This window comes from Anopheles arabiensis, chromosome 3 (assembly GCF_016920715.1).
Source record: "Anopheles arabiensis isolate DONGOLA chromosome 3, AaraD3, whole genome shotgun sequence".
In the NCBI taxonomy this organism is placed as follows: Eukaryota; Metazoa; Arthropoda; class Insecta; order Diptera; family Culicidae; genus Anopheles; species Anopheles arabiensis.
In genome coordinates, this window is record NC_053518.1 from 64,036,137 (window position 1) to 64,058,719 (window position 22,583).

At 44.0% G+C, this 22,583-nt stretch overlaps 1 protein-coding gene across 6 annotated transcripts in view; it reads left to right on the plus strand.

Moving 5' to 3' along the window:
- Positions 1-17,947, plus strand: part of LOC120902015 (nephrin-like) — a 79,304-nt gene extending 61,357 nt beyond the window's left edge. For 4 of the 6 annotated variants that reach the window (XM_040310440.1, XM_040310441.1, XM_040310444.1 and 1 more), the window contains exons 7-25: positions 3,865-4,038; positions 4,141-4,431; positions 4,525-4,692; positions 4,778-4,909; positions 5,511-5,647; positions 6,974-7,127; positions 7,229-7,366; positions 7,532-7,696; positions 7,801-7,947; positions 8,108-8,242; positions 9,314-9,394; positions 9,748-9,948; positions 10,087-10,677; positions 10,818-11,012; positions 13,518-13,588; positions 14,132-14,246; positions 14,427-14,602; positions 14,697-15,330; positions 15,777-17,947. In XM_040310440.1, coding sequence (XP_040166374.1) covers positions 3,865-4,038; positions 4,141-4,431; positions 4,525-4,692; positions 4,778-4,909; positions 5,511-5,647; positions 6,974-7,127; positions 7,229-7,366; positions 7,532-7,696; positions 7,801-7,947; positions 8,108-8,242; positions 9,314-9,394; positions 9,748-9,948; positions 10,087-10,677; positions 10,818-11,012; positions 13,518-13,588; positions 14,132-14,246; positions 14,427-14,602; positions 14,697-15,257 — 3,632 coding nt within the window. In that variant the 3' untranslated portion in view covers positions 15,258-15,330; positions 15,777-17,947. Of the gene's footprint in view, positions 1-3,864; positions 4,039-4,140; positions 4,432-4,524; positions 4,693-4,777; positions 4,910-5,510; positions 5,648-6,973; positions 7,128-7,228; positions 7,367-7,531; positions 7,697-7,800; positions 7,948-8,107; positions 8,243-9,313; positions 9,395-9,747; positions 9,949-10,086; positions 10,678-10,817; positions 11,013-13,041; positions 13,186-13,517; positions 13,589-14,131; positions 14,247-14,426; positions 14,603-14,696; positions 15,331-15,776 lie in introns of all 6 variants that reach the window. The other 2 variants (XM_040310445.1, XM_040310446.1) reach the window with 2 other exon arrangements.
- Positions 17,948-22,583: the final 4,636 nt, after the last annotated feature.

A 22,583-nucleotide genomic window follows, 5' to 3' on the forward strand; every position in this document is an offset into this window, starting at 1 on the left:
TAGACCACACCAGGACCGGACTCGGTTGGGCTCGTGTTGAAGAGCACTCCACTCCACACGGAGTACACATTCCGATCATGGGAAAGAAACCGTTGGGAAAACGGGGAGCCCCTGTGTGCGGTCGAGCAGTACACACTTCATTCGAGCGATGGCCGGACTCGGGCCGGTACGGCTCCCGCCACAGCACACCGTGGTGCCGTAGGTTTCGAAGTGATACGAATGATCAAAATCATCCTCGACAATCGGTTATGTTTAGGTTTCGGTTGCTTCGAAGGCCGGTGGCTAAAGGAAAGTTGGGCGAGGGGGAAAATGCGGTCAGCATCGCCATAAATAACGGTAATATATTCGGAGGAAATGGCACCAGGAAACACGGCAGTCCCGGGTCCACCCGGATCTGGCAGGCGGAATAAGATGTTCCATTTCGTGGTGAACCGTTTGCGCCTGTTTTTTTTTCTTTCGGGTGTAGTTTGCGGTCGATGAAGTTGGTAAATGTCACTAAATAAATTATACAACCTTTTTTTCCTTCTCCAAGCGCCTCCAAAAACCTCTTCCTTAACCTTACGCAGGAAATGTTATTTGGTGCCCGGGTGTGTGTTTATATGTGCTGGTTATTGTTTGCCGGCAGATGTGAAGGATGCTTGCTCGGGGATAAGGGCGCCAGCGCACGATGGCCAAGACAACACCTTGACAATGATTGTCTAGCGGCGTTGTGCCAACTCGTTTGACTTGATGCTTTGATGGGGTAGTGTTTTCTGGAGAAAATCTATCATGTGATGTGAAAATTGTTTACCGTCCTCCGTGTGTGTCACTGTCACTGGCTGGAGAGCGCCGAACGAAATGTGGTGTCCCATCTGGGCACCGCAACAAAAAAAACACCGCTATGAAGATGGTGAGAGTGCGTTTGTAGAACCAGAACTCCAGATCTCTGACCCTTCATTCGTTGGAGCATCCTTTCGTGTCTTTAGCAGCCACCTCTAGTGTTGGCTCACGGTTTAGCGAGGAAAAAAAAAACCACCCCACGTCAACCGTTATCGTATCCCTCTTCAAAGGGACATTTTTCAAGGATTTCGCGCTGTGTGCTGTTTTACTTTTCCTCTTTTTCCGCTCTATCTCTAACCACCGCGGTGGACATAAGCTTCTGTGTTTGTGCTGTGTTTTGTGTGTGTGTGCATCTTTTTGAAACGCTTCCCATCGTTGGTTTGCACGGCTCACGGCAAAACCTGCCATGAAGCGCTCGGAAAGGTATACTTCTTTCTCCCGTTGCTGCAACGCTTCCGCACGAAATGAGCAAACAAAATAAATTGAAGTCCCGCTCGGTACATTTTTCATCATTTTTTGACATTCCCAGTGTCTGTGCGCCCTTTGCGCGAGGGTGTCTATATATATATATATTTTGCACCTTTTCTGCCGGCCCTTTACAGAGAAAGTCTGAAAGCTGCGCAAACCGTTTTGAGTGCCAATGAAGCTTTGCAGTGGGTGAAAAACGAAGGACATCAGGCACAACCATTTTGTTCGGGCAGCATTAAAAGGATTTTCTTTCACTAAACTGCCATAAGCTTTCCTTAATCGTTTAAAGGCAGCGCTGGGGCTCCGTGTTGGAAGCAGGGTGGCATCAGGTTTGCTCTTTTGGTGCACTACGTCACGAAACGTTGATGGAGATTTTGAGTTCATTTTTTTGTGTGTGTACTGCCGCCATTGCCAAACTTTTTGGCTCGTGTTGAAACAAAAACTAAAAGGGCTGTTTCTCGTTTTTGGGAGGGGTAAAAAGTAATAGTTGCGAGTGTTTTCCCTCCCTCTGCAACAATCATGAGCTATTGTCGGATGAGGAGCTGCACAAAACGTATGCCCGGAGGATAGATAGTACTCAAGCAGCCGACTCACACACGACGTCGGATGAATTGTTTGCCGAAAAGTCATCTTGAAGCGAGGATCTTGCCTGGGGTTGAAATGAAAAAAACACTTCACACTTGTGGACATTGTGAAAATGGTTCGTAAGCACGGAGGACGGAGATAAAGAACCTCAATCCCCCTCACCGTACGCTTCAATCGAATCAGGCAAAGTGTGACGACATCGGTTGCCAGTACTCGAGGTGACAATCCTGTTACTCGTTTGCGAACATCCCACGTCGCCGTCCCAAGTTGATAGATGTCCGCACTTAAAAGGGTTCAAGCGTGGTTTCAATTTCTTTGAACGTACTGGTACATAAAAGGAGGGAGCGTCTTCCTCGTAAGCGTTTCGAGACGCTTCAATATTTTCTTGAAACAACCGAGCCCGGTTGTTCCGTTTGTCGGTCGTTCTGGTCGACCTTACAAGGCCACCCTTAAATGATCAAAAATGGTCACACATTTTCAATCTTTCGGTCGCCACACGGTCCGAAATTGGACGATGCCGATGAAATTCTTTCCATCCAAATGTGGAACTGCGAGGACATGCACGTTCCCCGTACGGACTATTCCTTCTTTTGTCATTCTTCTTCATTTCATCCTTCCCTCCCATTTCTCCACGCCTGAAGCAAATGGTTGGAATGTTTTCCCCACTCGCCCGTTCGCTTATATGGTGATGACAAATTGCTATCCACACGTCCGGACCAATCCATCCCGCCGAGGGATCACCGCCCTGTCTGTGTCCGAACGCCCGCTGGAAGAGACGAATGGGGACGAATGAAGCAAAAAAAATCCTATTTTCATAAACAAATTTGTCACGGAATTGTCCAGTTGGTGGTGCTCCGGCCGAAGCGTGCAATCGAGACGCAAAACATTTCACAACCATTCTACACACGCACGCAGCGAGAGATTTGGATGGGAAAACGTTTGTTGTATGTGTGTCCTTTTTCCCATGACTCTCTCGCTCTATCTATCTCTCTTTCTCTCTTTCTATCTATAGAGTGTGGTGCCAGATGTGGACTTGCTAGGTTTTGGTTTCATTTTTTCATTTGTTGTTTTGTGGATGGTTGCTTCATGACACTTTCATTGCTGAATGAAAATTGCTAATGGATTCTCCCTTCGAGCGACTTTGTTATGTGTCTCGTACAATAGAGCTTTACCCCAGTGCATGCTCGCCATTTCGGGGAAGTGGAGAATAAATTAGACCACGCGGAATGGAAGGGCCTTCGGCAGAGGTTAGGGCTATCGCTTTTGTGGGGCATCGAAATAGGACAGAACTTTTTTTTGTCATCGTTGTTGTATTTGTATCAATCATTCAGCATGAACAAATTGTGTAGATGTACCGAAGCACAGTCACACACATTGCAAATATGGTTTTGGGCGATGAAAACTTTGGCAAGCGAGGGTCTCATAATTGTAATAGCAGTTGAATGGACAATAAAGCCCAAAAGTTCAAATATTGAGTAGAATTCATGTTCATTGCCAAAGAAAAAAAGAACTCCAATGTCCCAATGGGCGCCAGTCTATTGTAATTGTATCTCAAAAGTTCAAGAGTCCCATGAAAGCTGAATAGAGGTGTAACGCTGCTTGTCTGTGCTAAATTGAGCATCATTATTCTTGGCCCTGGTGACGAAGTGCGACAAAGTGACGGCCGGCACCATCGCAACCCTACCTGGCAGCGCGTGGACAGGCGTCCCACGAAGGTAGAAAAGTTATCGTACTATCTCTCGACAAGAGATATTAAATTATCTCCCCTCCCTCTCGCGTAATGAACCAACGAAACGAGCGTTGGTTGGTGGACAAGATATCAACATGGCATAGTTGGTGTTCACGTGTCGTTTCACCAAAACACAAGGGAGGATTCTTCCAAAAGTCGATGAACTTGCGTTAATTTTTTCGTCTCGTTTTGCACTATTCACCACTGTGTAATATGCATTGTAACCCATTTTGTGTCTTTATTTCGGTGTGATTTTTTTCCAGATACGATCGAGAATAAGGTCACCGAGACGGAGGGTAAGCGATACACCGTGTCGTCGCAGCTCCGCATCAAGCCAACGTCCGAGGACGACTACATGGAGTACACCTGCCAGGCGAAACACAAAGCCCTGCAACCGGATCGTCCGATGCAGACGAAGGTTCAGCTTTCGGTGCTGTGTAAGTAGCATGCGGAGCTATGCTCCTATAATCAGTTTCATTAGGACTGCAAAAAAACAAGGTAACGTAATGGCAACGTCTGCATCCTGTGCTCCAAAACAGATCCACCGGGCGAACCACAAATTGAAGGGTTTACGGCGGGTGAGGTGTTGCGGCGCGGTCAAAACGTGGAGCTTATCTGTCGGAGCCGTGGCGGCAACCCGCCGGCCCAGCTGATCTGGTACAAGAACGATGTCCAGGTGCGGATGGCGTACCGGACGACGGATCGGCTGTCGGAAAACATCTACTCGTTCGTGGCGGAGGAAGGCGACAATAAGGCTCGGTTACGGTGCGAAGCTAACAATATAATGATAGCCGCACCGCTCAAGACCGAAATTACGCTCAGCGTTTTGTGTAAGTATTGGCTGGGTGGGTGGTGTGACAGGTGAAAGATATGACGATTAACACCAACGCACTTTGGCTTGGTTGTTTATTCCACACAAACAGTCGCTCCAACTCAGGTTACCATTTCGGGTGCATCGGAAGCGCGCACCGGCGATGTGGTGTCGCTACAGTGCCAGACGGCTCCGTCAAACCCGCCGGCCGAGATCAAGTGGAGTGTGAGTGGACATCACGTGAAGAACACCACATCTAGGACTATCGAAAATCCTGATGGTAAGTAGAAGCTGAGCAAAAGAGCATTGCGGGATCAATTGGACACCAATGCATCAATTTTTAACAATTTCTGACAACCACACAGGAGGATGGATCACGCTTTCTAACATCTCAGTGCCGGTGGAGGCCAACAAACGATCACTGGTTGTGATCTGTCACGGGCTCAACATGCAGCTGACGGAGAACGTTATTGCCACGCATACGGTTAATGTTTTGTGTAAGTACATTGAAATGCTTTCTGAGTTGTTGCTACATTATTAGAGAAGCAAGGTTTCGTTCTGTTCGCACCAGATCGTTACTTTCCGTTCGAACGAGTACACTTCATTATTATGCACCTTTACCTGTTTAAAACAGTACTTGCGTTATACAGCATTCTTGGTTGCGCCACTCGTAGGGTTGGCGGGTAAAGTGAACCGGTAAATTAGTTTATCCGTAAAGTACTGCAGTGCTGCTATTTTACGGCAGCTTCATCGCCGTGTCGTTGATGCATAGCGAAGGTACTTGCTCGCTCATGAGATTATGGTTTTGCGTAACAAATTGAATTATTCATGCCGCCATAGCTTCAGTAGAGCAAAAACCACCTTTAACTAGCTGATATGGGTATACTAATGAGGAACAGCAGCTCGTAACATGAGTGAAAATTGAACGGAGTACAAAGTAATTCTTCATTCTGTAATGCATAAAGAAATCCCATAACACATAAGGAGCTTTCGAGAGCGAAACAATTTGGCTAAAGTGGTTTTGTTTTGCTGTAACATTAAACATAACCAGATATATTGAATCTTGTCCACGTTTTGCCTTTCCATTTACTCTAACAGTGCCACCGAGTCAACCCGTCATTACGGGGTACACCGAGGGAACGATCATTGCGGCTGGTTCGGTGCAGCGGCTCCAGTGCACGTCAACCGGCGGCAACCCGTTGGCAACGCTGACCTGGTACAAAAACGATAAAAAGGTAAGTCAAAAGGGAGTTCAAGTCGGTGCGCCAAATCACGCATATTTGCTTTCAACTGAAAAATGGCTCACTGTTTTATATAGGCAGGCGGAGGGAGGTCGATAATATGTTACCCACTTTTGAAGCAGTTAACGCAACCATCCTCCCAAACTCAATCCACGTGTTGTTTTTCGTTTTGGTATAGGAAGTGTGTTCCCCATGTGTTTGCGTGGTTGCGTTTGTCCATGTGGGAATGTGTTGTGTTAACATAGTTTACATCATTCATCACCAGGACACAGGCCCTGGTGTGTGTCTGTATGTGTGTGTCCCCGTTTGTTTAGTGTTTCGCAACACCAATCGCAACAAAAACCCCCACTGCAACGGGTGGCAAGCGCTTTGGCCGCTGTGTAGCGTGTGTGTGTGTGCGCGGGGGCAGGTGGCAGGTGGCGATAGGGCAAACGGTTTGATCACGACCAAAAGACCACGTGTTGAGCCTGTGGACCGTCGGGAAATGTCCCAGAATGGGCCGAGAGTAGTCCAAGCAGAAGCAGCACTCGGTAGCAGCCCGCGTGGGAGATTTAATTAATTTCCGCAAACTTTGCACAAGCGCCCGGACCCAGTGTGGCCTCCGTCAGTAAATATTTGCCACCCGGCATCTCCGGCGCCACCCTCCGGAAAGCTGACCAACACCCTGTTGGATGTGTGTGTGTGTGTGTGTGTGCCACAGTTGCCACTCTACAGGCAGGCCGTTGTTGTCCGGTCCGGTTCTGGGTGCTGTTGTTTTTGTGCTGCGCTGTTGTGCCGTAGCTGCTTGGGACCGTCTGGCCCAGGCCCCGTGGGGATTCTTTGAGCTGGAGGAAAGTGGTTCTGGTTTGCAGATGCTTTCGGTTTCGGTGAGTGTGTGTAAGAGTGTGCTTGTGTGCCATGTTTCGATTACCATCCGTCATTTCGCACCGATCCCGCAGGGGGAAAAAGCGAACGGGACCGTTTTGTGTGATGTGTGCGTCCTGGCTGATGCTCAACGTTCCATTCAAAACCTATTGTGTGCAGTGCCGTGGTGCTTTGGTGCCAACGTGACACCGAGATGAGCTTAGCTTTGGCGATAGATCTTGTGAGGACGGACAGGAAAGGTAGAAGCACAGGGGACGTTAAGCATAGAAATGGATTATTTGCGCAAATGGAACAGTGTGAAAGTTGTTGAATTCAATTATGCTGCAAAACAACAAAAAACAGACCACGAATGGTTGGTTACGCCTTAAATCATTCAACGCAAGACATTGCGATCAGCATAAAGCGTATGAAGAATGTAAATAGAAAGTGAAACCAATTTCTCGTTCCACTCCACAGCTCAACACACCCACCAAAACGACGGACAAGTCGGTATCGTCCGAAATTTCGATCCTGGTCAACGCGACGGATAATCAGGCCAAGTATCGCTGCGAAGCGCACAACTCGGCCACCGAAATTCCAATGTCGGCCAGCCGTACCCTTGCCGTGAACTGTAAGTACTTCTTGCGAGAGCATTTTCTTTGATCCGGGCTGGCCAAGCGCAGCGGCAAACACGATTTAACCGTTTCCTTCTTCCTTCGCCCTTTGTTCCAGTCCCACCAGAGACGGTAAAAATCAAAATCATTCCACCGGAGCTGAAGCCCGGCATCGAGGCGACGCTGATCTGTGACTCGAGCTCGAGCAATCCGCCCGCCACGATTTCGTGGTGGCGCGATGGCATCGCTGTGGACGGTAAGTGCTGCTGGCCCGAATCGCTGGGCATGGGGATGCCTTTGCAGGGATGGGGATACCTGCTGAATTGCTGCAAAATCGTTGGCAGAAGCCTTCTTTACCATCTGTTTTATCGGTTGTGTTTTTGTTTGTTTGTTTGTTGCTTCTATCGCCCATGCTATACAGGAATGAACAATTCGTCGAAACCGGGTCTATGGGGCGGTACCGTATCGTCGCTCGAGTTGAAGGTGAACATCAGCCAGGACATGGATGGCAACGTGTACACGTGCCAGAGCGCCAACGAAGCGCTGCAGCGCAATGTACACGAAGCCATCAAGCTGCAGGTGCTATGTACGTGTCTCCGAGCTTCTCGGAAAAGGCTCGCCGATCCTCTTTGAATGTTTTCTGCATCTCTTAAGTCGGTTTTATTTGCATCTTTTTCCCGTTCCCTCCAGATCCGCCCAAGTTTAAGCCACCGCCATCGTCGACCGTCGTCGGAGCGGAAGGTGAACCGCTGACCGTGGCCATGGTCGCTACCGGAAATCCGATGTCGATATCGTACACCTGGACAAAGGATGGTCTACCGATCCTTTCATCTGCCGGTACGTATGAGGAAATAGGGATGGGAAAAACAGCTTTTTACACGCGAGTGCGTGTGTGTGTGTGAGTGGACTTGGCTACCCATTCCTCTAATCAGCGAAATTAATCTGAGCGCAACTGTTTTTCTTCCCCCGTTCTCCCACAAAACCCGCCCGTCGATAGGTGCCCAGCGAATCGTCTCCGAGGGACCGATCCTCAACATTACCCGGCTCAACCGTAACGATACCGGCATCTACACTTGCGAAGCTGTCAACTCCCAAGGGTCGGCGATGATTAATATTTCCGTCGTAGTTGAGTGTAAGTACATGAATCAAACTTTGTCCAACTCGTGCTGTCGGGTTCGTCGTCCCGGTGCGGACATTCTGCCAGCCTCGCTCGGCGCTTTTCACTCTCCCAGACAACCGTGACACATGAGTTTTCTTTGGCCGATTTGCCGAATGTAGACCTGGGGAAAGTGGACGGGCAGCAACGGGCGTGGTACTTACACACGTACGCATTTGTCATCCGCTTTGGTTTGCGTTGTGCCCGTGTTCCACTGCGCCGCACTTCTGTTTCCGGTACAGTTTGAGAGGCAGTTTTTCCTCACCGGGCACACTTTTCGCAAACCGGCACGTCCTGGCTTCTGGTAGCCGCTTTTGCCATTCTGCTACCCGTTACACGGATCAATGCCTGGGGACACCGGCCCTTTTTCCTCTTGCGTCTCAGACTTCTGCCGTTTGCAAACGGCTTACCGGCGTATGTGTGTGTCTCGTATGGCAACGGTCAGTAGCGGCGTGTATTGGGCGTGAAAGACAAATGGTTTTCATTTTGCTTCTGGGGAGAGGGAGAAAGATTTCCAGCCTTTTCTCCACCATTTGGGTGCGCCATGGTGCGTGTACGGGTGTGCTGGTGTGTGTGTGTGTGTGTCACACATACAGTATGCGCAGGAACACCGTACCGGTGTCCGGAAGCATTTATACGTCAACGGTGCAAATAAAAATTTATTACATTTTATGGATTAATGCATCGGGCCCGTGGACATTAATCTGGATGAAATTGTCTACCGGGCCAATACCGGAATATGGTTGGAGTTTTCGCTTTGGAAAATAAAAGCACACTGAGAACACCGAGAGAACGGCTGCTAGCGGGGATCCTTCTGTTGGCTAGAGCGCCACATATGGTGTTTCCCTTGCGCGGGCGGTTAGAAGACGGGAGCAGGATGTGGGTGTGCGTGTGTTGATTAGTTACAGCCTTCCAGGAACAAATCTTTTACACCAACAGCAGACGGTTATTTTCTCAACGGTTTTGGACAGCTCGGATGCTGTTTTTGGTGTGTTTTGGGCAACGTATATTTATTTTTCTTCTTTGCTTTGCTTCATTTTCCAACAGATGGCGCATCGATACAGTCAATATCGGAGAACGTTACGGTCAATCCGGGCGAGGAAGCGATGCTGTCGTGCACCGTTGAAGGTAGGTTGAGATGTAATTGCACAGTTTAGTACGTAGCTGGTATAAAGATGACTTATTATCATGAATGTTCAGAACAATAAAAACAAATGAGTTTAACGAATGAAGGGGAAAAAAGGATTTAATTGCAGATAACAGCTTTTATCGGGCAAGAGCTCAAATAATAATGATAAAATTCTACTTTAAAACGCTCATGTATCAAAATCGAATGCAATATTCAGAGAGTAGTATTTGATTTTTTTAAATTTCATAGACTAAAATAATTCTTCTGATAGGATCAATAAGCAACGTTTAAGAAAATAATCCCTCGTTGCTGAATTAATTGAATGAGCCGCTTCGATATTGTCACCCAACAGGAAAACCGCTTACGGAAGAACACATACGGTGGGAGCGGATCGGATACGATATGACCATCAAAACGTCCACCACGTTCGCGAACGGAACCAGCTATCTGCACGTGAAAAACGCTCGCCGCGAGGATGTGGGCAATTTCCGCTGCATCGCCGATAATCGCGTTGCCAATCCGACCAGCCGGGACGTTCTGTTAATTGTGAAGTGTAAGTGTCTGACACCATAATTGCAAGGCTTTTGTAATGATTGTTTCCCATTCGCTGCTTCACATTGACTTTTGAAAGCGTTTAAACATTACACTGTGTAATCTTATTTTACATTCTTCATCCACTCCCGCCAAACAGTTGCACCGGAAATTGACAAATCGCCCGTAATGTTGCGTGCGGCGGCCGGATTCGGGGAGCGAGCGCGACTGCCCTGTCGGGCACAGGCAGCCCCACGGCCCAAATTCTACTGGTCCCGGTCGGGCCAGGTGCTGAACGTAAATCAGTCGGCCAAATTCTACGTCGAGCACAAGCAGATCGATGCGCTGACGTACGAATCGATCCTGGTGGTGGAGCGGGTCGCTTCGAACGATTACGGCCTGTACGAGTGCATCGCGCGGAACGAGCTGGGCAATGTGAAGGAGAAGGTACGACTGGACGTTACCTCACCGCCCGATCCACCCGTCAGCCTGAACGTGCTGAACGTTACGCACGACTCGGTAACGCTCGCGTGGACGCCCGGCTTTGACGGTGGCATGAAGGCGAACTACCGCATCCGTTATCGGGAGCTGAATAGCGACCGGTACTGGTACGAGGACAGCCAGCCCAACTCGTACAAGCTGACGATCGGTGGACTGCGGATGAACACGCTGTACGTCTTCTCGATAATGGCATCGAACGGGCTCGGTTCCAGCCGCTACCTGCCCGATGTAACGCGTGCCCACACGAAAGGTAAGGAGCGACAGGCTCGTTTATTTGTTGTGTACAACCTACATTAACCCCTACAATTTTAATGCTAACTTTCGAATTTTGTGATGTTAAATAACTGCATTTGTGGCGGCAAACTTTTGGCAAATCCGCACACTCAACAGATACGCCACCATCCCAGCCAGCCTCTTCGTTGGGCAGCAAAACGGCCACCTCGCAGTCGACCGGCGGCACAATCGGTGCATCCGGTATCGTGCTGCTAATCGGTGTCGCTGCCGGAATCTGTCTCGTGCTACTCAACATCATTCTGATTGGATGCTGCATCCATCGGCGCACCGTCCACAAGCGCATCAAGCGGGGTAACGTGTCCTTATGGTGCCGCAAACGGCTTGCTTGATTTCGTTGTTGTTTTAGCCGTGGACGACGAGGAAGCGTTCTTTTCCGTACCCTGCGTGTTTGCTCTGTGTGGTTCCCTTAGCACCTCAATGCATGGTGGGCAAATCGCTTGTGAAACTGGGGTAGGAAAGACTTTTTCCAAGGGATTCTGAAACCGATAATGAGAATAAGAAGAAGTTTTGTTTTTGCAGAAAGTTTAATGACTTTGTTGTTGTTAAACCATGTTGTTAAGTTTAATAACAACATATAAAACATTTATCAGTTTTGCTACTATTTATTGATAAGATACAAACATATTTGTTTCTGTAATTCAAATTATATAATTTCAACGATAAGTATTATTTGTAAAGGTTTTTGCCCTCCATTCTTCGATTTCTCTCAATGGAGACGCCCAGTACTTTTCGAAGTACAAGCAAAATTATCCAGAGCTGCTTGGTTTTCTGCAAATAATTGCTCATGAATTTGCTATTTTTATGATTAAATAATCAAATTCATCTTATTTTGCATATTTGCAAAATTGTTTCTTAAGATTCCTTCAATACTCAATAAATTACCTCTGAATCGAATGAATAGTTATAACTGATTCTGTGGACATTTTTCCTCGCCAAGCGCCCACTGTGCGCGGGATGAACTCATTTGTATAAGCTCGTCTGCTCGATTTCCCCCGAGACGTTTGACAACTTGTCTCGAAGAATGTAGGGTGAAGGGTGTGCAGTTGGTCCGACAAGTAAATGCGTCACATCGTTGTCGTCGTCTTCGATGCATTGACTCTACGCCGGCTTGAGATTGTCCCTCAACCGGGTAGATGCTGTATCGATCCATCAATCATCTTCATCATTGCCATCCATTTGACACAACTCTATCTCTTTGCGCTCTACACTCACTCATACTGCACATTCACACACAAACACATACGTTTATAGACGCTAGGACAGCTAATGATAGTTGCTCGACCCTCGACGATGCTCGTTGCGTGTTGGGCGACGGATCGATACATTTGCTTCCGATTTCCCCGGCTAAACGCACCATTAGCCACTTGTTACGGGTGCATTCAGTGGGAAACGATAACGATGTAAATTGCAGTTGCAGTTGTAAGGAAGAGAGCGATCAGTGGTTTGTACGTACTAGCAAGAAAATCGGTTTCACAGCAAAAAGGACTTGGGATAATGATTTCCGACTACTGGTTTATTTATTTATTTTTCTTTGGAAACGTTGTCATCGATTGATTCATGACGGTTTGAAGTTGGAAAGCAAAAATGGCTGTTTTAATCTTGTACAGTTGTTGCTTTTACATTGTATGCCATAAAAAATGCAATAACAGCGTATAAAGCTATTTCAAACATTGTTCACATTGAGCGGATTTTCATGCGATAAAAAACATAACTTTTTTTGATAACCTCCACTCCATTGTACATTTTGAAGCACGCTCTGTTTTCTACACGTCAAATAGTTTCCATTTTGTTCACATGCGCTTGATTCGCTTGATATAATAAAGTAATCACAGAATGGTGGAAATATGTTTTGCTTCATCGAACATGCTAGGATTAGGTCGTGTTGTGCGCTAGAGAGTCAATTTAATATTGCTACACAAAAAAGGCCTGCATTGTTTCTGCGATGTTGTCAAAACAAGCTAACTGACATGGGTTTTTGAAGTTTTTGTTTTTGAGCATTTTTATCATGTTTTGTTCCAGGAAAAGTATGATTATTTGTTTGCTGCAGTCTGTCTATTCATATTTTTAACGTTTTGTTGTGCAAGAGCGTTACTTTAACGTTGTACTTTAGTTCAGTAGCTTATTTCACGAATATTTTTGTCATGCTTGCAGTCTTTCAATGAACAATGGATTTAAGATAGTATTATTTTCACTTTTGATATTTTTTTGTACTATTGATACTAATTATTCTATTCAGTTTTTTTTGCATATTTATTTATTAATTTGGTTTATTTATTATTTTTATTTCTTTTCATGATACTTACAAAACTCTTACACTCAGGCCCTGCCGTCGACGTTCCCGAGATGGTACAGAGTGCCGAAATTCCTAGTTTTGTTATTTTCTGTATCGCTCTGGCCGCTCTATGCCTGCTGGCAGTGAATGCTGGGCTTGTTATTTGGTGTATTTTACGCAAACGAGCAAAAGGTAAGTGTAACCATCCACCTTGATAGACTAACACGATCTCCTGCGAGATGAGTAATTGGAAATAAGTTCATTCATTTGGTTGCTGATTTTTGTCTGGAACTGCTAACTCCATGGCTTGTTTTTTTGTAACCTTACGCTGAAACTAAATTCAAAATCTTCTACTAATACCCTGTATGTCGGCTACGAGCTGCAACATTGTTTAGCAGTGTCGTGGAAAAGAACGCACCTCGTCGCACCATCGAAATCGTAGACAGCAAAGCAGTCGTGTGCCAACCCTTTTTTTCTTCTTGTTCTACCATTCCTCGTACTAAACATTCGTCATTTTGTTACAGGCGAAACGCTGTCTAGTGTCTCGGAAAAGAGTGACGCTTACTCGACCGACGCTAATCGTCCTGACTACACGGTAGGTGCCTTTTAACCCTTCGAAACAAGCATGCAGCTTCATTCAAACCGTTGCCAGCTCTCATGTTCATCACGAGGAGCTGTGCGTGTGTGTGCGTGTGTGTGCGTGTGTGTGTTTGTGTGTGTGTGTGTGTGTGTGTGTGTGTGTGTGTGTGTGTGTGTGTGTGTGTGTGTGTGTGTGTGTGTGTGTGTGTGTGTGTGTGTGTGTGTGTGTGTGTGTGTGTGTGTGTGTGTGTGTGTGTGTGTGTGTGTGTGTGTGTGTGTGTGTGTGTGTGTGTGTGTGTGTGTGTGTGTGTGTGTGTGTGTGTGTGTGTGTGTGTGTGTGTGTGTGTGTGTGTGTGTGTGTGTGTGTGTGTGTGTGTGTGTGTGTGTGTGTGTGTGTGTGTGTGTGTGTGTGTGTGTGTGTGTGTGTGTGTGTGTGTGTGTGTGTGTGTGTGTGTGTGTGTGTTGCCAAAGTCTAACGAGTTCTTCTACGTATTATTTCCATCTTCCTTCTTTCCCCATCGACCATAACTCTCATCGCGCACAAACGAACAATTAACAGGATGACACTACCAGCAAATCTGCTTCGACATATCTGGTAGAGAATGGGGATATGCCACCGCCACGCTATCAAAAGGAGGGCACGCTTCCCCCGTACCCTAACAATATCAATGGAGGTGGGTTTACGATCTCTCTTCTTCCGATTCTAGACTCTAACGAGCGTTATTATTATAACCCCGTCTGGATGGCTCTTTGAGAGAGTGCTCATAGTGGTTCCATTCTGAAGGAGTCAAAAATGCAACATTTATCTTTAACCGTTTAAATTTTTAATGTATTTTGACGCTTGTGCTATATAGCTTACGCACGTACCTTGCCCCATCCCCGGCACAACCCAGTGAACTATCAGCAGCGCAGCCACGACGATCAGATGATCGAGCGCAGCAGCTACGTAACAGCTCCGTCCCCTGGACCACCGTTCGACGGGTCCTACTACAACATGAACAGTGACCGCTACCTGTCCTACCCTCCAATGGTATGTGTCTTTTTTGCTATCGTTTCTCAACGTATCCCGAACCTAGATACTTAGTATCTTTCTTGCACGTTCTCTCCTGTTTCCCAAAACTCAGCAGCAGGATTATTCGGCAATGGAAATGTCCACCCCGCCACCACCGGTAATACCGGCACTGCCCAAGAATACTGGCACGCTCACGCGCACATCCCGTCCGATGGTTCCACCGCCGGACGTTACCTACCACGCCCAGTCGGTAGTGAACGAAAGCTCCTCCTCGCCGCAGCACATGAGCAGCAGCCTGAGCAACACGGTCCTCGGTCCGTCGCAAGCGCCCGTCCCGGCACCGAAACCGCTGCAGGGCATACTGAAGGATCCGAAGCGTAACAGCAGCGCCAGCAACAGCAGCCAGCACCAGCAGCTCCAGCACGGTGCTCAGCTGATTGCGGTCCAGAACCCATCGCCGGTACCGCTGGTAGGCGGTGTGCCCGGGCTGCCGCTCGTTGGCAGCACTTTCCTGGGCGCGGCAGTGGCGGGCAATGGCCCGAACGGAGGCACCGGTGGGACTAGCAGCTTGGGCAACAGTTTACTGATCGGTACGTACGATCCGAGCAGTACCAACCTGAGCTCGTTCAATGCGTCGTTCGGCTTCACGGATGCGGATGGACATCTGGTGTAAAGTGTGGTGTTCGGATAGCTATTCCACAACTGCCAAATAGCGGCGCGGATGTAATTTTCTCAAGAATAAGAAGGTAAGTTGGTTTAAACATTATATAAAGTACCTGTCCGGTCGTTCAGCTATCACATTTTATCATACATGCTAACATGAGTCAGTATTCTGATATGGATATTGCAATGACTAAGTGATAGGTTAATTAGTGAAAAGTATAGGATTTGATAAATTACAATTTGAAAAATATTATTTAGCGCGAAGTAGAAACTTGAATTTTGTAGATATTTAGTAATTTGGGTCGTTTACTTTTTGCATTTAAATATAATTTGATTTAAATATAGAATGATACCGATCATAATTGACCATGCATGGGCGGGTAATTAAATTTCATATTTAATTTGGCCAGGACAGTCAACGATCGGACAGTGATGTATCCTTTTTTTACTAAATAAAGTTACTGTAATGTATCTTTCTTCTTTTATTTTTCTTTCTTCCTCACTTTTTTTTAAATATTCTGATAAATAGCGTGTTTGAACGCTGTGTTGACTGTGATAAAACTTTGCTAGCATAATGTGTAATTACGGTGTCGAGGTGTCTGAAGTTGTCGTGATGCGATGAGACGAGACCGCAAGCTGTTTAGAACGCCGCTCACTATGCCACTCATGTTGTCAAGTGTTTGAAATGAGCTGCAAGTAAGCGCGATTTTATCGACAAAGTTCTAGAGCAGCGTGAACTGGAGCGTACTGGACCGAACAGCCCTTGGCGTTCTATTCCCCCGTCTGTCTAGCGATCACATCTACGTTGCCCGGTTGTGAGAAAGTATGAGAAAGTGAGACAGAGAAGTAGCACATGGATATGGACAGAGCGAAGAAGGTTCTTAAAACCCAATGTAAGTACATTAATTAAAAAAAAAACAAATAAACATTTAAAAGAAGGTTTAAAACAAAATGCAAAACAAATCAAGAATCTCAAATGCTACAATCACTCGCGGGTTGCAGCGCTAAATATACATACATCTATAAATATTACTATATATATATATATATACTTATACATATTCAAACTTTCAAAGGTTCATATTCATATATAATGTAAATTCGACAGAAAAAAAAAACAAAAATGAAGGCAAGCTTGCAAGAGCAGCTTAAGACAGTTTGCAGGAAAAGTTAAAGGTAATTAAAAAAACTAGGTGGCCAATTGTTTGAAAATCAAAACGGTGCAGGTAAACGTGTTGTTAAAATGAAAATGATAAAACAAAAAAAAAAACAATTCACATCAAAACGAAAGCATCTTTAACAGATTAATTTAACTTCAGATTCATCAATCAAGCTTGCGAGAAAGTAATGCTTGTGTCAAACGTGTAATCAAAACTGCAGCAAAAACACAAACGCAAAACAAGAGCTAGAACATCCAAAACTGAATAAATCAATGGAACAAGATAGTGAAACAAACATTACAATCGAAATGTAAGCAGCTACAAATAATAAAGCCAGCCAAATACATGAAACAGCGAGAGCAGAACAGAAAAAGTGACAAAATAACGCAGTGTACAAAGGAAACATAAATCAAATTAAACAGGTTAAGGGGTTCATGAGGTGTACAAATAGGACGCAAGCAGGCAACAAACAAACATAACAAAACAGCAACAAAAAAGGAAGGCTCGTTTTGAGCGAGAGTAAACAGAAGCGAATAAGTATGGAAATAAAAAAAAAGAGAGAGCTAGCTAGCGTTTAAGATGTAAGGTGTAGAAAAGGAAGAGAAAAACTCTTTAAAAACACAAACACAACATCACAGTACTGATTAATACTTATGAAGCTAAGTCTAATTTTTAAATTAAAACAGTAAACACTACTGAGCTAGTAAAATTGCAAAACGAGAAAGAGGAAAAGAGAGGGAAAGAGAGGGAGAGAGAGAGAAAGAGAGAGAAAGAGAGGGGAAAAAGGGGAAGGAAGAAAGAAAACAAAAACATGTAAAAAGAACGAAGTAAACACAAACGAATCTCTGATACCGAATTAAATACTCACATCGTTATAATGGCTCCCGGGACGATGGAACCAAGGTGGACAGAGAAGGAGTAAAAGCATTAAACAAGGCCTGTAAAAATATTGTCCTCTTCATCTGTCTGCACCCGTCGTTGCAAACCCGGGGCCGATTCGCTAACGAATACTTATAATTTATTTCACACTCCGTATCGTTGTACAATAACTAGCTACTATAAATACGTGCTCTACGTTCGTTTTCTGTTCGTTCGTTAATAGTGTATAATTTTACCTAGTGTGTCAAAATGAAAAAGGAAAATAACAAAACCATTGCTGTAATTATTATCGAAACATTCGCAACACAAGCCCCCTTTTTACCGCTCTGATCTGATCTGATTGAATTCATAACCAAAGGTAAAACCAGTGTACAGCGTGTGTCTGAGCGTGTGTATGTGGGTGTGTGAGTGTGCGTGGGTCTGAACGTGCTGGCCAAATGGTGGCCAAATCGGACCACCCAACAGCCAAATCACACCCGACACAAATCTTCTTTATGTCTAAGGCATGTTTAGAATTATCTGTTCACAGTTACGAATGCGACGCATTGCGGCGATGGTCAGTCTGAGGGTGAGTTTAGTGGAATAGTTTTATTTTCTACTTCAGGTAGTAATGATTAAGCATTTAAAATAAGTTAATAAACTTCGAGATTTTATAATTAAACATCAGCATAATTATTAATTTGGAGCGTTTGTGCCCTTGTTGTGTAAAAAGGGAAAACATGCGAATATCACAATTTTATGAATGTAGTGGAATTTAACAACATTATACGATTATTTTTCCTCAAACTCATCATTTCTACCGTATTTGTTAGGAACTTTGTGGTTGAGTCGTGTGACGACTTCTAATGCGTGATTGACGTTTGGCATCAGGTAAGCTATATATACCAGGTTTTCCATTTTGCAATCGAATAATCAATAGAATTCGTGGGAAAGATTCATTAGTATTTGTATTATGTTTTGTATTAATATTTGTATTATGCTGAATAGGTGTGTAGAATTTGTAAATTATGCGTTTGTATTTCATCCGTATAGACTGTGATTGAAGTGATATTTTACATTAATCCGTTTTTATTATTAATTCTTATAATCAGTTTCAAATAACTCTTTTTATGATTTTATTTGGTCCGTTTTTGTTATTTGCTCTATTTCTATGTATTTTTTGTATTGCTTTGTGTAAATTTATGTTGTTTTTTTCTGTGGTTTTTCCAGCACTTTTTTTGTTTCATTATTGTTAACAGCTATATTGATAATTCAAGCATTCCATCATTCCCTAGTGCTTGATTGATTTGATTTTTATTTTGTTGTTTTTTTTGTTATTTAAGGTTTAGTTTCTTTTGATGTGTGTCGCATTTTTTGTGAGCATTGTTCATGTGTTTTTGTGGCGTTTGTTTTTAATTAAAAATTTCGTATTTAGTATTAATATTTCGTACTATTTTTTTAATTAATTTAAGCATTCTCTCTTTTCTTCGATTAATTCTTTTCGTATTCTCATATTATTAATTCGTGTTGTATTCTCTTTAAATCTTTTTTGATTCCGTAATCTTGTTTTTTATTACGTATTTGAAAAACTTAGGTTCTTTTTTGTGAATATTTTAAAAAGTGAATTAATTTATTATAGCTTGATGGTATTTATAATTGTTATGAAAGTGAAATTTTAAAAAAGCACTATAGTTTAAATTCAGTCAACATTAATTTATGTTGCCATTCTGGCGCTTTAAGCAATCGTCTGCCTGCAAAAAATCAGCATAAGACATCATTCCATCAGGACACTCTGCTCCTAATGAGTAGCACAATGTTGCTCTATAATTAATAATTCTTCACTCTTCCTCTACTAAACTAAGGTTGCACACGAACACGAAGCCTCTCAACACAACTCAAAACACCATCCGTTTGCACTTCTGGTCCGAAAATAAATCACTCACAGTGAACGCAAAATCTGTTTTTACTTACTTTGCATAAATTGTGATGGGTTCGGGGTGGTTGTACACGTGAGACGGTTTGCGCGTTTGTTCATGAACAACCAGAGTGACCGGTTCCTAGGGACTTGGAGCTTGTTATTCATAATAATTTTTACCGTTCGAACAACATTGCATAATAAATTTGAGAACGCGTTGCGTTGGTCGCGTAAACCCTGGTGATTGGTTCCATTTACATCCAGCCGTTGTTCATTTGTCGCACCGGAGTTGCTCGTTGTTTGAACCGAAGCCACGGTAACGCACTTTAAAAGCAAGCATCATCTCATACCACCGTTGCTTGTTGTTTTTAAAGGCGAAAATGAATTATAGTCTAGTGGCGAAGGCGAAAGGGAGCAAGCCTCCCGGAGACGCCCAAGCACTCCCGGGGATCAACATGGTTGTGCATAATTTAGCTAAAATCGTAACCCTTGGTCGTGATCGACTTACGTGATGTGGCGGGGGCCATCACATTTGTCAAACCTCCGGGCGTTGGGTTCGTGAGGCCTCACAGGGGTGTGAGGTTAGGCACCAAGGAGTTAAAATGCAAAGTAGCATTTTCGAGGCGAGCACACAGGAACAGCAATGATGGAAGTTAATGTACCTTCCAGATGTGGCCATATTGCGCGGATGCTGACCCATCGCTGCCAACCAAGTCAGTCAATTAAGTTCATTCCAATTCGCGCGAAAGGGCCTTCGAAGGGTCTAAAATTTCCTTCAAATCAAAGCACAGCTGAGCGGATGCCGGCTTATTGCAGGCTATCCGTGCCCGCACCCTTAATTGAGCTTGGACAGTCGCGATCGCAAATCGTGAATATGGCGCCGCGGCACGTCGCGGTACGGTCGGGCACGATTGAACCGCCAGCTGACAGCCGACAGCAGGAACAACAAATTCATAAAATTATATAGCATGAATATTAATCAGCTCCTATAGGAAAATGATAATACCTGCTGCACATTAATAATGATAATTCAATTTATTATTTATGACCGCTGATAGTCTGTTGGTTTTCCGCGTTTTCCTTCCTGCCGGGTTTGTGTGCAGCGTGGCTTAAACGCGCAATACGCGGATGTGCGTGGATGAGTGTGTGTGTCCATGTGTGTGTGTGTGTATGATTGTGTGTACATTGCTTTGGATACCGTAGGCTTGGGTAAGACTAGCTCCGACACTCCAAACACCTGGAACGGTGGAACGTTTCGCGCCGGCTCAAATCCTCACCGGAAACCCACACTGTCAACGGGGACCGTACCGGAATCGACAGCTTCCGGTTTGTGTTCCTATCGCTTATCCGGCCATTGTAGGCCTCTGCGATGGCATTGCTCGAGGGATAACAGTGACCTTTCACGCTAGTAGTGGGGTGGGGTGAGGGGGGAGGGGGGGAAATGAATGGGTACGGGCGGAATGCAAATCAGCTCCTTCTTGTGGAGGGCTTTAATGATACCTTCATTATTACTTGTGATTTTGGATAGTATTTAACCTGTAAAATTATGAAATAAATTAAATAAACAATAAAGTGAACTTTAAGCAACGATTTGAAAACAACATGTTTTGCTTAGAAGTATATATAAAAAAAAATCTCAAAAATACAAAATTATTTAGCTAAAGTAATAATCAAGTATAAGATATCAAATTTGGTACACCCTGTAATTAAAGATTTGTAAGCGTTTAGTTAATATTTTATACAACCAGAAGTTACTAAACAATGAGACATTTGTTTACCATAATCATATGATTCTTAATCATTTCAATAGCTCTTACCACAGTAATTAATGACGTTTCATAAGAAAATATGTAAAATAATCCTAATTTATGTATCAACGCATTTACATTTTTTCAATAGAATATTGCTTGTCCAAAAATATATTTAAGTGACAACGCTATAATCACATTTCCTTTAAAATAAACAGAAAAATGAAATGATATAAACAATTTTCTATTCCTACACACAAACAAAATCGACAAAAAGCAACCGATTTTTTCTAGCTTGCCTCGCAATTTGCGCGTTGTAATGTTTCGCTTAAAAGTACGAGGAAATTTGACGTTCCAATGCGAACTTTCAGAAAGGTTACGTTATTTTATGAATTGTGCACATTACGTTTCATTTAACATCATAAAGAATCCAGAAAATGAGCCAATTGCATTAAAGTCACTAAAAACCGTTTATTGCTTGGATATGACCTTAGTACTAGTTAAAAATTAGATAAATAAAAGTGAATGTAAGAAAATGAATATTAAAAGATGCCTTTTTATTTAATTATTAAGCTTTTAATTTTAACTGTTTTTGTTGTATTTATAGAAAATAGCAAATACGATTGTCTATACATTGAAGGTAAGAAATTTATTATAATCCATATAATCCATGGCTTTTTCCATGGAATTTTCAATACAATACAGATATACTGGATTTCTAAATAATATAGCATATTCAACAGTAGTATAGGAAATTGAAACTATTCGTATGACACTACCCTTACAAACGAATTCCGATTACTCGTTCAAAGCAATAAGATCATCTCTATGTCATACTGATCGGACCACAAACGTTTCATTTACATTTACACCTCACCAACCGTCCTCGAACCGTTTTCGATTGACTCGAACCGTTGATGCAATGTGGGGTAGCGAGTGTGAAAAATGGTACGATAATGATTTGCAAAAATGTTCCACTTTTATTCGCTTGTTTGTTCGCTTGTTTGTTCGCTGGACGTAACGTTGTGCGTTCCATCATCTCCGGAATATACTTTGCCAACGTGTCAGGTTGCTATGTGCGTACAGGTGTGGCCGTAGAGCGCAACAGTTCGCAACAGCGTATGGAAGCAGAGGGGGAGCAGTTGTTGCCAAGGAGAAAAGGGCTTAGTGTGCGGATGGGTTTGGCTGCCAGGATACGGCCTTTATATCCGGATGAAAACACGCCACCGTTCGGTTACGCTTTCTGGTGGATGATGTGTGACTTACGCGTTTGACAAGATGATTAGGTGCGACCGTGTGTATGTTGGGGCAAACATTTGAGCTGTAAACGTAATTGGCTCACATAAGTTTGATCTTGGATAGGTATAAATAGAATTTGTCATTAAAATAGCTTTGGGCAGGCAGGCATCTAGCTTCAATATGAAAACATGGATTTAACCGTTTGCACTTGAAAATAGTTTAAAAAAAGGTAGTATATGAATCTTATTTACGGGGAACGGTCGATATGTACTTCAAAATGCCTGCATACTTTTCAGTACACAGAACATTTTCAGATATAAGAAAATGATCATGGTATCTTATATTACAAAATATAACAAATATCCATAGTTTTTGAGACAAGGTTAGGGATACCAAAAGTCACACACCTCGATATT